This window comes from Notothenia rossii (genome assembly GCF_949606895.1).
Source record: "Notothenia rossii genome assembly, chromosome: 1".
NCBI lineage: Eukaryota > Metazoa > Chordata > Actinopteri > Perciformes > Nototheniidae > Notothenia > Notothenia rossii.
Window position 1 is genome coordinate 89,187,420 of NC_136912.1, and position 15,196 is coordinate 89,202,615.

The 15,196-nt window shown below is 42.7% G+C and overlaps 1 protein-coding gene across 2 annotated transcripts; it reads right to left on the reverse strand.

Moving 5' to 3' along the window:
* Position 1: 1 nt before the first annotated feature.
* ssbp3b (single stranded DNA binding protein 3b) lies at positions 2-15,005 on the reverse strand. 2 transcript variants are annotated; one of them, XM_079673824.1, is made up of 18 exons: positions 14,792-15,004; positions 14,071-14,143; positions 13,885-13,946; positions 13,712-13,796; positions 6,056-6,145; positions 4,938-5,012; positions 4,684-4,746; positions 4,479-4,542; positions 4,310-4,383; positions 3,864-3,928; positions 3,734-3,782; positions 3,434-3,469; positions 3,272-3,326; positions 3,116-3,180; positions 1,938-2,016; positions 1,722-1,750; positions 1,541-1,642; positions 2-1,378 (listed from the first exon to the last, which is right to left on the reverse strand). In XM_079673824.1, exons 1-18 carry the CDS (start codon positions 14,845-14,847, stop codon positions 1,349-1,351), a joined length of 1,152 nt encoding a protein of 383 aa, XP_079529950.1. In that variant the 5' UTR covers positions 14,848-15,004; the 3' UTR covers positions 2-1,348. The 2 variants fall into 2 exon arrangements, with proteins under 2 accessions (XP_079529950.1, XP_079529951.1); XM_079673825.1 differs by lacking the exon at positions 4,938-5,012 and having other exon boundaries at positions 14,792-15,005.
* Between the last annotated feature and the right edge of the window lie 191 nt (positions 15,006-15,196).

The window sequence follows — 15,196 nt, forward strand, 5'->3', positions numbered from 1 at the left end:
GTTAAGTTATTGTAAAATTATATTAACAAGCAATCTTTCCTCAATTTGAAATAAAAAAATATCAGCAAATGAAGGCAACATAGGACAGATGTATATAATGCGTAATGTTCACAAAAAAAAAAAAAAAAGGAAAACAAATTCTCATCACATTTACAAGACTGCTGCTAAAGTTTATAATGATGCCTACTAGAATCGGTTTTAGAAAGCTTTGACTAACTGAATAACTGGGGCAATATATGTAGTCAAAGATTGTATCAAAATATAAAAAAAATGTGTGGGCGGGCAAAACGGGGGACGACCAACGATACAGGAGGAACAACCAATATGTATGAGATTAAAATGGGGCCGCTCATTCATAGCATCATAATCACCCAAAACTGGAGAAAACACAGAAGGCTACGATGATGAGGAGCACAGAGCGTTAAGCACAGACAGGTAAAGAGATACACACCACATCTTAAAGCAGGTGTCCACAGAGAGAAGAGCACTAGGTAGTATGTTGTACACAGATTCTCAGCATTCATGCACTCACTTCTTATGCCGAAGTCTGGTTTCCCTTGCACAGCGATCTAGGCGTTTAAATTAAATGAGCCAAGATCGCATCGCTGTCAGCAATAAGAGACTGGAATTTATCAAATGGGATCCATTTGACATATAGTAAGAACCATCTGAGCACTTACATACCGTGAAAGGTCGTCACAATAAAAGCCATAGTCTTTCAAGTCTTTCCCCCCCTTTTTACAAACCTCTTTAAATAGAAGGGTGGGCAATGGGAAGGATGGTACATTTATCTATAAAGGTGGCCACAAGAGTAAAAGGCAAGAGTCCTATGTCAGCTGACTTGTGACAGTTTGCATGGCGAGAAGTAAAAGGACAAGACAAAGACTTTCCAAGCTCACAATGCATATGCACACTCTCCAGTGTTTTAAGGGACAAAAAAGCGGAGACATTTTCCTGCACATCTTGCACCACAAAGCAATAATTAAAAAGTACAAGAGGTAAAACCCCAAACATATTTTTCTCTTTGCTGAAGGAGGGGGAGGAGGGTCATGGGGAGGGGGGGTCATGGGGAGGGGGGCTCTGCAAAGAACGTAAAACGTGTCATGTATGCATTTCAGTAGCTGGTTTCGTCACACTTGGGATTGTGATAAATGGAAATATTGTCCTTCGTTTTTGAGCAAGGAGCAGCAGCCGTTTCGATTTTTCTCCCCGATCAGCATTCTGGCGTTAGTGTGGAACCAAAATGGCGCCTGTCCCTGATTCGGTGCTGATGTGTTTGGCCGTGTCCTATAGTGAGTTCAGATCCTCGGAATGATGGCATATCATGTCGGGCGGGGCGGAGGGGGGGTCACACACTCATCGTCATGGTCGGAGAGTACTGGAGAGGCACATAAAAGAGCATTAACACACACACACACACACACAACTTTCCCCTACTGGAGTCAGGGATGTGAATATGAGGCTTTTCTATGTGCTCTACTTCTGTGTCCATCAAAGTACAGTCACCCACCGTCCAGTGATGTTAGCTGAGGAAACTTACGTTCTCGCTCTGAAAGGAGTGGAGGAAGTTTCCGCTCAGCTCCCCGTCGTCCCTCGGGGTCCCAGGAGGATTGCTAATGCCACTTAAATTGTTTGGAGAATTCTGGAAACAACCGTTCGCAATATGATAAGTATAAAACCAATTAAGCTTGAAATGTAAAAGCTCTCAAGGTAATATTTACCTTGTTCATTCCATCCATGTCACCAGAGCCTAAAGAATAAACAATATCAAAATGAAACCCTTTAAAATCAATGTTTATTTACTAGGTTACTTCTTAAAATGTTCTCGACTGAAACTCCACGTGGCATAGTGGACATAGTGTACTCCTAACTCATGTAATGCAACCCGAGCATTTCGGTGTTGTTGGTGACAGTGTTTTTGTGGCGAGCGGTGTTACCTAGTGACCCGTTCATGTGGTGTGGCTCCATCCCAGCCATGGCTCCCAGGGGTCCGTCAGAGCCGGGGCCCATAGGGAACTGGAGGGGAAACAAAACAGAACGGACTCACTCAACACATCTCCAGAACACAGGAATATCCAACAAGGTTCTAAATAAAAATAGGAGCTCAGTTAAAGTGTATTTACCTTTCGCTGCTACTTTAAATTCTCTTTTAACTTAAAGGTCCCCTATTATACTGTTACCCTGGTTGCTGATTGGCTAATGGTTACACAAGCCAAAACATCGTTATGACATCATAAAGTGGCCAAAATCTGATCAGCTCATTTTCAGACAGGTTTTTATAGAAATGGATCAGGACAAAAAGTGAGAGAATCTTTTTTCCTGAAACTTTCAGAATCTCTTTCCACAGAGGGGACACATGTTGATGTAGAAAAGACATGAAAAAGTGGACTTTGCATAATAGGTGACCTTTAAGTTCCTGATCAACAGAAAGTAGCCTACCGTTTAAATAACAACCAATATAATGAGTGTACTTTTGTTTCTACTAAATGACCTCAAAGTAAGAGGAAAATCATTTTCAACTCCAACAAAGATGTCAAATGTATTTTCCCCGTGCAACATGGCTGTTTAAAACAGATGGTCCCTCCAGCTGTAAGCGGCCGTTAGACAGAGGAGTTTGTTGAGATGGTGGAGAGGCCCGGTGTTTAGTTAACGCTACAAGCTTTTCTTAACGACTAGCAACACACTGAACACATCACTTAATTGTTTTTTCTCCTTTAAGCACTGTTTTACTAAGTGGCCTCTCTTTCATTCACAGGCCTGATCCTGATGTTTAGATGTGTCGTTAAAACAGACAGGAAATAAACGTAAGTGCCTAGCTGTCTTGGAATTAAATAAGTAAAAGCACAGGTTTGATAAATATATAATTTAAGGGAATTCAAACAACGATGCATCTAAAAAAATTGTTGATTTAAAAAAAAAAAAATCAGTCTTACATACATTCTTGAGGAATTTCAATTGAATAATAAGAGAAGAAAGAAAGAAATCATTTTTGGAAAGTGCACTAAATGTAAAAACTGCTTTAAATATATGCTTTAGGACTTCCATTGAACTTCACTCAATGGTCACATTATCAACACTTAATGCAGAATGAAAGTAACGATGAAACACAACTCACATTATTTCGATTGCCGGGTCCAGTGTTGATCATCGTGTACAAATTGTCGCCAGAGTTGTTTGAGTCTAAAAACAAAGTAGTCACACATATAATTAGTACTGGATACAGTTCATGAAACAGCTAACAAATACCAGCGTAGGTCAGGGAAGCACTCACCTGCAGGGCTGGGCATGATGGGAGTTCCTGGCGGCCCCCCACCTCCAGAAGCACCCTATGGAGAACAAACAACAACATATAAAAACTGTCTTTGAAAGTGTATTCTCCTGAGATATTATCCATTTAATAAGTTTAATTTAAGATGCCAGTCTGTGTTCTCACCCCGTATGCTCCAGGAGAGGGTGATGAGTAAGGCATCTGAAACCAAAAACACAAACATTAGACCAGAAATGGGAGAGCAAACCCTTCCTATACCTCAAAATGTCATCATTTGATCATCCTAATAGCATTAGGGCAGTCTGTCCAACTGTCTGTGGAAACCGTGACACATAATACAACAATTACATCCCAGACTCCAACCTCGGAGCACATTAGACCTCCGAGGCTCTGAGAGGAAATCTGACTGCAATCTGAACCCGTGTTTTTCTGGCTGTATGTGTGTGTTTGTGCATTAGTACTCACAGAGTTGGAGTTGTTGGGATTGGGCCATGGCCGACCAGTCCCTGGGCCCCTAGGTGTTCAGAACAGGTTTAGTTAGATAATGCACTACGGTTCAAGAGATTACATTTACAAAATGTTTTTAAAGTCTCACATGTTTACTCCTGGCATACCGGGACCCATGCTGTTGTGTGGAGGCCTCATCCCGCCACCGAAATTCTGAGAAAAAAAAATCAATTCCAAAATTGTATGTAAAGAAAACCAACCTGCAAACGAGTGATACAAACAACATACTTCAACAAATACCTAGTTTGGATATGGTTGGTCAAATTGTACAACCAGTGATCAAGCAGTTTAAAAGTATTATTCAAGCTCCCGAACAAATACGGCAATGGAATTACTCTAATAGATTGTGTTAAAAATAAAGATTAAGTATGAAAGAAGTATATTTGAATTCAAGCATACTCTTCACTTTTAAAAACACATTTTGCATTTTTTGTAAAGACTATGTACAAACACTAAAACTAATCTATAAAGCCCAAAGACTACTGCTGCATCAAGACAGTGGTGATATTAATCTATGAGAGTAAAATATTCTACCTGTGGGCCGGGCCCCATAGGTCCCATGCCTCGAGGGCCGCTCATTCTCTGCATTGGCCCCAAGTTAGGATGGCCTGGAAGGAAAAGGGACATTTAAATGAAGCGATACACCATGATCATTTCTCTACTGCAGGTATGAAGTCTATGTGAGTACAGCACTGAGTCGCACCTTGTGGTCTTGTTGGGTCCATGTTGGGCAGCATGGGATGAGGACCTGGACCTCCACCTGGGGGCTACGTGAAATAAAACACAGAGACATCAATAAAACTGTTTTTTTATTATATGTGATATGTATTATAAATATATATATAAAGTGTGTGTGTGTGTGTGTGTGTGTGTGTGTGTGTGTGTGTGTGTGTGTGTGTGTTCTCTACCTGGTTCCCCATTCTGATGGGGGGTCCTCTGGGGCCTCCAGCAAAGCGAGGCGACATGAAGGACTACAACAGAAACGACATTGCTCCATGTAATTTAAAATGTAGAACTTCCCTGTTTGTGGGAATACTGAAAGCAGCACAAAGCATTAAGCTGAGACAGAGGCATGAAGCATCAGCACTGAGAACCAGCCGTCCCCAGATGACCGCAGACAGCAAAACAGAAAAAAGAGAGAAGGAGGGAGAGGGAGAGTTACCTGACTGTGAGGTCCCATCATACTGTTAGGGGGAGGAGGCTGAGGGTGAGGAGAGCCCTGGGGACCAGGAGGACCCTGTGGCATCGCACAACATGAAGAGGCAACGGGGCAGACAGAGGAGGGGGAGAGGGAGTATGAGATGAAGAGGGAAACAAAAGCGACAAAAGCCGGGTTACTGCAGGGCAGAAGACAGTCAGAGCGCAAGAAGTGTGGCGCAAAAGGATGTACAGAAATAAGATGCTCATTTCCATGTCCCAAACACAGTAAGAGAGAGAGAGAGGCTGAGCGGAGGATAGCGAGCGAATGACTTGGCCTTGAATGAGAGGAAGGAGATGAAGAGGATGTGTGCTCTTTCGCCTGTCAGTCAAGTCATCAAGAAGCCTGCAGCATGTTATCAGTGCTAATTCCCCTGAATAAACAGTGTCAATTAAGCTGTATGCAATTAGCTTCACAACAACACTAAACACCGGCACTGTGTCGCTAATGTTGCTGATCTGACAGAGAGTGAGGGGTCTAATTGAACCTCCTCCATTGGATCCTGAAATGGAAAGTATGTCAAAAATGTCTTTCCTGATATTAACATAACACTTTTGTGGCTTCTAGTTCGTAATAAGCAGCTGGATTTTGGACTGGAAGCAGAGCAACATTGCATCTCTATGTCCCCTCTTACAGCCGGTTCCCTTCAGTTGCCTGCCAAGAGTCTATCCTCATGAGATATTGATTTACAGTAGGTGCTGCACCTTTCGATTTCTCCATTAGGGGAAATGGCCGGGCCACGCCTGCCTGTTTACAGCACTGGAGAGGCCCAGACAGGACGTCCGTGATGTTTACAACAAGTTCACTGAGCAGAGTGGAGCAAAACAAAAGACAACACAGCCATACTGATGTGGAAACCTACAGCTTCGTGATCAAAAAAACCCTGAGGATATTTTTCAAAGCGGGAGCCAGCTAAGAAAATTAGCATTCAATAATTTGTCCGTCCACAGGATACCAATTTATGGCAATTTTGACAAATTATTTTTGAAGTGATTTGTCAAGCCGGGTCAAAAATTAAGTGGGGTGGAGTTGATTTCAGATCATTCCTAAACATGAACAGGCAGTATCAGTGATTGGCTGACCTGGAAAAAGCCGGGGGGCATTGGTCCTCCTGGCATGCCTTCACCGGGCGGCATCCCCCCCATCACAGGGCTGGGGGCTGCTGCTGCACTCTGAGGAACAAGAACACAGCAACCTTACAACCTCTCAATGTTTTACACACAGTAAATTAATCAGAAGGGGTCCAGATTGAACTTGCATATGAAATGCTGTTGCTGGACATCTATCTGATCCCTTTATTATGTTGCAGTTCTTGAGTCAGCGAGCCACAAGATGAGCCCTTTAAAAATCAAATATTCAAGCCAATGCTATACGTATAATAAATCGGGCACTGTTGTGGTGTTGATGGGCTTACAGGCCAGTGTAGGAACAAAGTGGTTTTTAAGATGCATAATTGTCATTTTTCTTTTGTGTTTCATGTATTGTTGTGCATGCTATGTGCCGTCTTAAATGATGTGAAGTGTCAAAGAGAAATGTACATTTAATGCAAATCTAATGGAAGAATGAATCTGAATGTACCACCATGGATTCTACAGACCCCTATCATTCATGGGTCTAGTGTAAAAGCTGTGTTAATGGGGTCCTCCTTATTGAGGCTTCTGCATCCTGCTGATCCAGGATCAGATAAGAATCAGTGGGATTCACTGAGTCAGTGGCTCCAAAGTGCTGCTACACAGCAGGGGCTTGCTGGGCCGATTTCCTGCTCAAACCGCAGCTCTAATTCACTAATGTGCCATTTGCTTCGGTCACACGCTCCTAATTGACTTGAGTTTTTCTTCCCTGTAGTCGAGGCAATCTGAGCTGGGCTAATGTCTTCAGAGCGGCAGTATTTAGCTTCCAAAAGAACAGATACAAGACAACAGGAGGCCTGTAAAGTGTAGAAGGACGCAAACTGGTGATGATTGCTACACAGAATGGATGTAGCAGCATCAAACACTCTGTCCAGATCTGTGCAGCTCTACAGACATCACTGGTCAATAGCCAACACACTCCCTGGTATCGACTGCGCCTTCCCTAATTATATCTGCTCCAGCTGCCACTGCAGGGACACTGTGAAATACCTCAGCAGGGAGAGAAGTGAGGCCAGAGAGGAGTCACATCTCATCAGGCCCCAACACCACCGCGACAGAGACACAGACAGACCAAAATACGCCTTTACGGAAATATACTGCTGTAAATATGTAGTGGAAGGACATTTCAGTGGATATGCAGATCCATTTTGCACTCACATGTACTTCCTCACCAATTTTGACCAGTAAGTCTGAACAACAAAGCACTAGGGTTGGGACATGATAAGATTAACTTGATATTAAAGCCATAATCAATTATTTGATTGATTTCTGATCAATCATATGGGTAAAAGGTATTCTGTGCAAATGCAGATATTTCATTATATCCGAATCTGAACGCATTGTAGAAAGAAAATGGAAAGGAAGCGTTGGCACCGGCCCCTTCCTACTTGGAAAGAGGGCGCAGCGAGAGCTATTAAGTTAATGAATCCATCTTAATTAAAGTGAACCTAATTATTCACTGTTAAAGAAACCAAAGTCACACAACGGGTGCTTTGAGGCCAGCAATGAGTCACTTAAAGCACAGTCTGATAAGCGGCCCATGTGAACTATTTTTTAACATCACCAAAAAGCACAAAACTTTATCCCACCATGGTGCGAGCAGCATGTACATGTTTGGTGACCCGGCTGCTCTGTTTCTTCTACAAACAAGAAGTGCTCACTCTTTGATGACAACTTGTACTTCTGTCTGCTTCTAATTTGTCGCCTCAAGTTTCCACGGTAAACACCAGACTTTTATTTGGTGATAAAGTTGTTCTGTATACTTCAAGTGTTGCTGAATCTTTTGCTCTTAAGAGTTTTTCCCTTCTACATGAGCCTTTGAAGTACTGGAAAGTCCTACTCCGCTTCTAATAAATAGTATATTGGCAGTATATACACTGTACACAGGAGTCCCATCATCCACTTAAAGCAAGATATTTAAAAGCTTTGCATGGAATAACCTCTCTATTGAATTATCATTGAAATTGCAATATGGACAAGTTCAATAGTCAAATCCCACAGGCACATTTTTTGGTAAAGGTCAAATATGGGAGAAAATCAGAATGAAGTGTTGAAGGGCTGCAAAATCCTTCCTACAAACAGTACTCTACAGACCCAGGGTATGTGCAGGAATCCTGAAGTCAAATGTAACACCTTTTAAGACCTTTTTTTAAGACCCTTTTCATACATTTTAAGACCTCATCGCCACTTTGAGTTTTAACCGGTTACCTTGGCGACACACTTTACCTCACATTGACTATATACAGTATTGATTGTCCTCCCTCCTTATCTTCCAACCATTTGGACGCAGACTTGCATTTCCCCATAACGATGTTGTTTAACAACCGGCGTAAACGGACCTTTGCACGCTATCAAGCAGTGAGCGTGCGATGTCCTGTTCAGATGACGTCAAATCCAACGGGATGCCATAAATAAACTACACAGAATTACACTACACACCTACGCAGTGATTACATTCAGGCAAACTGTAGAATACAACCTCTTTGGACCATTTATATACTTATTGAAAACAAGCTACAACATGTAATACCTTGGAAAATGCACTTTGATACTTTTTAAATAGCCTTAATTTTCGCTAAATTGATTTATCAACTTTTAATATTTTTGAAGACCCCGTGGACACCCTGGGACCTCATAAAAAAAAAATCTTTGTTCTCTTATAAAAAAGAAAAAACAGTTTACAACTTTAACTATAAAATGGTCAAAATAGACATTCAATCCATTAAACAAGTTAAAATAATCAGATTAGTTATATTTTGCAAATCCTGGCGCTAATTAAAAACATTATTTCTAATTTATACCGTCTGCAACATATTGGGAGTACAAACTAAACAAGTGTTGAAGACCGGCATTGCTTTAGGAAATATTCAAACCATCTCCATACATCGAACTCTTCAGCAAGATTTGAAGTGCCTGGACAAGTCATCCAAGTCAAACAAGACCCCACCCTGCGGACAATTACTGTCAGGAGTCATCCGGCAATTACTCCATCCAACCTGCATGATCTGACAGGTTTACCAAGGATTCTGGGTAAATATCTAGATAGCTTTATAAGTGTTTTTTTTTTTTTTTTTTTACACACACACACACACACACACACACACACACACACACACACACACACACACACACACACACACACACACACACACACACACACACACACACACACACACACACACACACACACACACACACACACACACACACACACACACACACACACACACACACACACACACACACACACACACACACAGGATTCTAAGTCAAAATAAGTATCATCTGCAAAGCAGGCTAATCACAACTCTTCAACTCTGCTTCTGGGAAGCATATTAAATGAATGTGTATCCCTATCCTTTTACTACTGGTTAATAGTTATAGAACAGAAGTCATAGAGTCAGGGATAATACTAGGGACTAGGAAGCCCATAAAACAAGTTGTAAGAAGAGGAACCAGTGTTTGATTAGTGTATTTTTATGCAGGTATTGTAATCAGGTCCATGTGCATCATCTACATCTGGCTTTCTTTGACTCAAGACATTTAGACATCTGATTCTGCACTCAGTGAATCAACACAATCCACAGTGAAGGTTTAGCTCAGCACGTGAACGTACAAAAAGTGGAATTTAATGAGTCACGTTTGCAATATGATATGGTTAAATGTATACAGTCATTCATAGTTATGACATATTTAAAAGCCATTACGGCCCCTACACACGGCGGCTTGGGTTGTCGCTTGCCGACGGGAGGGGCTGAAACTCGACCAACAACCAATCACATGAATCTCCCGCCCCAGACACACAAGCACGCGGTTTGATTGGCAAGAGCTTGGACTGGCATATGATTCGATTGGCTGACGCCTCCGTCGAGGCGTCAAAAGTAGAACATTGCTCTACTTTTGCAGCGAGCACCGCGAGAGAAGCTACGCTTTGCTCCCACAATGCAGTTCGGCGAATCGTGACGTCACCCCATTCAAAGTGAATGGGCAGAAGCGTTAAGGCACGCCGCCGTGTGTAGGGGCCGTTAGAAATGGTAATTTGACACAGACAATTATATACATGTATAATTGTAATGTTTTAAAACTCAAATGGGTGTCTGAGGATTAGTATTTTATATTTTAAGTACACATTCCCAGTGACAAATAAGTTGTGTTATTCCCAATAAATGCATTAATTAAAGCTTAAATAAATCCTACACGGGAGTATCAAAGGTTTTAAGGAGCTCACATTTCAGTTTTTAAACTCCAGGAAGATGTTTTAAACTAAAGAAAGCCTTACTGACGCAACTTTCTGTGTCATAGATAAAGTTTCCTAGAATATATACGCTCATAAAACCACATCTAGTTCGTAGTAAAAGCGCAGCAGCAATGTGTTTGTTCCTCTAGGCTTAATTAGTCCATTCCTGGAATAAAGCCTTCTAAGAAATAATAAAGTAAAGATAAAACACAATCGACATATCTTTGTAGAAGTCACAAACTGAAAACAACATGCAGTGCGAGTTCCCAGGCATGAGAAATCTTTATCTCGTCTCTGTAAAGCCACAGCTGTGCTTGATGCTGCTCTCGGTCTAAACGAGACGCGTCTGTCACTGACTCTGGGACAGGAAAGGGGCAGATGTCCCGCCCGGGGCTACGAGGCTCTCGTCTGTGGCCTTCCATACAACTTCCCAGGGGACCTTCTTTTAAAGACAGACTCCCCCCCTCCCCACACACACACACCATGTGTCAGTGTGTACGTGTGTGTGTACTTCAGAGCCACCCCAGCCAAACAAATTTCCCCTGAATAGTCGAATCACTGAAGGAGGTTGGAAAAGGCCCAGAGTGGCGGCGGATGTGCTTGTGCTTTACAAAAACAAAGAGGGAGGGGGAGAGGGGAACACATGGGGGGGAGGGGGGGGGGGGGAGAGAAAGAGAGATGACCAAGAGCTTTGGTGAGGGTAAAAAGCAATAGTATAGAGAGAAAAAGTCAGATTTAAAAAAGGGATACATTTATTTGGGGGGGGGGGGGGTTGGGCTGCATCACAGACCACCCAACCTCCGATCCTGACCTTGGTGCTCTCAACAGCCTCACTTCTTCCACTGGAACCAGCGCTCAAAAGAAACCAACCCCTATGTTTAGCTTGTAAATGTTTAACCATCAATCAACATCATAAAAGCCCTCTCTGGATCCTGACTGGATGCTCTCCCTCTCCCTCTCTCGTTACTTCTAGCAGGTCCTTTCCACTTCTCCTCTTCCTCCCCCCCCCCTCTTTATTCCCTCGGCTCCTCAGCAGTGGAGGATGCTGGGCATATGCCACGGTGCCACTCCCCTTTTCCTTTTTTCCAATCTGGCCCTCAGCTCCGTGACAGCCATCAATCACAACCGACGCCATGGCGACGGGGCCCTCGGGGAGGCGTCCGTCAGGCCCAGCGTGAATACGACGGTGTTTTTTTTTTTACGAGCGCTGCGGGCTAACGCACTCACCTCCCCCAACTCTAGACAAAGACAAGGGTCTAAGGACTCGTACTGTCCACACACACGTATCCACACACACGTAGCCACACACTCTTGCCTGACCCTCGACATCAACAAATGAACAGAAGGAGAGCCAACGTCAGAGCGAAGGGCAACCACAAGATGTCGGGGGAAGAGACGGCCGCACAGAAACTCTGAAAGCTCCCCATAGTGATCAGACTCACGATGTTTCCTGGTTTGCTAAATGCTTTCCATGTTATAAAAATTGTCTCTGTGAAACCACAAGCTGCAATCTAACATCTTATCATGAGCTGCTTAATCTCTCACAACCGGTCTGAGGGTGTTTCCTTGTTAAATACAAAGGAAATTGCTAAAAGATACGAGTTAAATTCGGTCTGTTAATTATTATTTGTCTAAAATAAAGATATCCCCCCCCCCCCCATAGAGACATGCAGAGTTTTGAAATCTGAGATGCTTGTCCAAAGTTCATAATAAAATACTGTTTCAGTTGTTCTTTTACAGATATTCTGTGCATCCGAGATTCTTAAAGTCAAAGTGAATGTCTTGAAACTGTTTGTTTACTTCAGTCCAAAACCCAAAGATACTCTGAATTGATATGTAACGGAACAAGCAGGAAATGTACTTGGATTATTATTTTAGAGCCTGAAAACAGCCTTTTCTTGCACGAAGAAGTTACTTTGAACATCCAGATTGTTGGCGGCTAATTTTCTGTTGATCAACTTATCGTTGTAGCTCTAGATAAAAATCACATTTTGCAAAAAAAAAAAAAATCCAGAACAAGCAAACGACAACAAGCAAGAATGTTACCATGCAGTATGCTTTGTGAATCAACACTGGTTTTAAACTAAATGCACACCTTGGAGCTGCAATAATAAGGAATGTGTTTATTGAAAAATGGCAGTGCTGCTCTTCTGCCTCCCAGGTCACCTGCCAGATCAGGAGGCCTGTTACCGTGACAACCCTATCTGCTAAGAGCAGGACCAACATCTCAGTTTTAACCCCTTCCTGTTTGATACACCACCAACCTTCGTACTGTGTATCAGTGAACACGAGAGGACTCCTTAACCTCTAATGTCTTTCTTGGCTGTGCCGATACAGCAGAAAACAGAACAGTATTTTTGTTTACTTCATTTTCATTCGCTACATGATGAAACACAAGGGATGGGAACAGCAACCGACTAGCAGTTTGCACTTTCTTTGATCCTCATGAGGCTCCTTTTGAATGCTTACTCAAAGCTGGAAACAATGCAGCTCATGAAAAAAAAAAAAAAAAAAAAAAAAGCACCATGGCGAAAATTGCATATTTATCAAGATAGCTCTTTCATACTTGCATGCTATGGGCTATCATAAGAAGAGCAGTCCACACTGAATTGTGTACTTGTCCCGAGCTCTTTTTAATAGATGTTGGATCCCAGACTGCCTGTACAGTTTTTCAGTTTGAAATTCATTAGGATTACGTCACTGCAGATAAAACATTTCACTATCAACTGGAGCTACCATAGACCAGGGCAGCTGGAGTGCTTTACAGAAATCAAGCCGTTTGTCTCTGAAGTTGTGCAGAACACACGTTAGTTTCTTATTGGGCTTCCAAACTGTGGCAGGGGGCTAAAGTGTGGAGAGGACGGGGAGAGCTCGACAGGTCTGACTCAGGACATGCTGACGTCAGAATCATTTTCCCAGAAGCCTATAAAGCTCACTGCTGGGTGCTTCATTCAAGCCAACGACAGGGCAAGATGACCATTTAGAAATGTAAGAGTAAACAATCATATAGTATCCTAAATTGAATAAGGCTGCAAAAGAGGCAGTGGACAAAACCAAATGACTGATATCGCAAAAAGAAAGTGAAAGAAGGGTTAAATCGGGATGATTGTTCAAGCTTCAAAGAATTCACAATAAGTTGAAGCCATATCACACTTGAAGGAGCATGAGGGAGATTTTGTCAGGACTTGAGTGTTGACAAACCGAGATTATATGCACTTGTGTTCTGATAGCATCAACAACAAAAAAACAAGACTCGTTGCACAAGCCAAGTTTAAGGCGCATTATTTAGACCACTTCTTAGCAAAGTTGTTGTCTCCTTTAGCCGAAGACAGAGCAATATGTACATCAGTTCCCGTGTAAGCACTACTCACGTAATCATGGAAGGCTTTCGCTTCGCTGGAGTGGTCACATGACTCTCTCCTCTCTGGCGCAGCACAATACAAGTCCCAGAATACACTGTGGAAGAGACCAGTCATAAAGCAAACAAAACCACACAACAACCCCTGAACACGTGTACAGGAAAGACTCGAATATGTTCACTTACCACCACCAGGAATGCAGGAATCCAGGAGGTTCTCCAAGTGTTATGTTTTTCTCCCATCGTATCTAGGAAAGAGGGATTTCAATAATTATCCAAGGGTGTTAATTTGTATGATTTACTGTTGATTTTTCCTTAAAGAGCACAATCACAGGAGAGTGTGGTTTTAGTTTTTCCCAAAATGTCACATACCTCTGATAAAAAGGTCTGTGCAGACTTCTGAGCTCCTATGTGCAACAAATACTCATAAACGTACAGAGCCAACCTGTGTGGGGAAACAAATATAATGTTAATTTAACAAACTGGTCATAAATAAACGTCAAACAGCTGATTTAATCTTCTTCAACGAGCACTTGAGTGACTAGAGTCGGGCACGGGCCTTTTGAACAATGGCTGCCAAATAGCCTATGCCAAAAAAATTCAATGGGGACTGTGTAATCAAGCTACAACCTGGGGTAAGATTCACTACAATGAGCAGGTGAAAAGGAAAGTGCTAAAGCAACAGTATAATTCAGCGTCGTGTTGTGTTGAAAATAACAGCGGCTATTTATATTAGCAGGGGTACAGTATCCTGGTGGCACTGATGGGGCTGAGGGAAATAAAAACGGAGCGCAACACAGAAAACAATGTACTGTGCAGCATGTTATTGTTTCCTCCTCTTAAAAAACCTGCAGGAATATGATTAAAACACAACCAAACTGAAGTGTGAATCGTACAGCAGAGGTGTAAAGAGACTGGAAATAGCCACATTAGCAGAAACACGGCTCAGGGGAGGAATGGCGAGCAGACAAGGCGGTTCATTCAATTCAGTACTCGGTAGGAGGAAATCGCCTCCTGTTAGCCCGTCCAGCGATCAACAGAGGAACAACTTGCGAGGCGAAAAATACACAAAAATAAATGTTTCGGAGCTTACTTTTCTCTCGCCTGGCCGTCGGAGGGCACCGGGGAGCCTTTGCCTTTGGGGAACATTGTTTTGTGTGGGAGGACGACCGCCTTCTCGCTCTTTTTTATCGCTATTTCATCTGTCAGATCATCGCGGCCGCGACCCTCTCGCACTCCAACCGCACTCCTCCTCAACGCGACGTCTCAACCGAGCCTGGTCCGGGGGGGAAGGGGCGGAGCTAGGCCTGACTGACGCACCTGACAGCCAATGAGAGCTCAGCGTTTGCCTTAAGGTCTGCCCATGGGTCTGCTTCGTCGTGCTTTTCAGTTTGGGCTGTTATGACGATGATAGCTGTTATATCAGATAGGCAAAATGTGATGAAGACTATTTATTATTTACCCTAATTATTTTAACCTATGCAAAGGGAATTAAATA

Excerpts from the sequence above, each read along its gene's own strand:
- ssbp3b (XM_079673824.1), bottom strand. The coding sequence starts at position 14,847 with ATGTTCCCCAAAGGCAAAGGCTCCCCGGTGCCCTCCGACGGCCAGGCG. Across the intron at positions 3,783-3,863 it reads GGTATGCCAGGAGTAAACAT|GGGCCCAGGGACTGGTCGGC; the intron begins GTGAGACTTTAA and ends CTGAACACCTAG. Across the intron at positions 3,470-3,733 it reads ATCCCAACAACTCCAACTCT|ATGCCTTACTCATCACCCTC; the intron begins GTGAGTACTAAT and ends TTTTGGTTTCAG.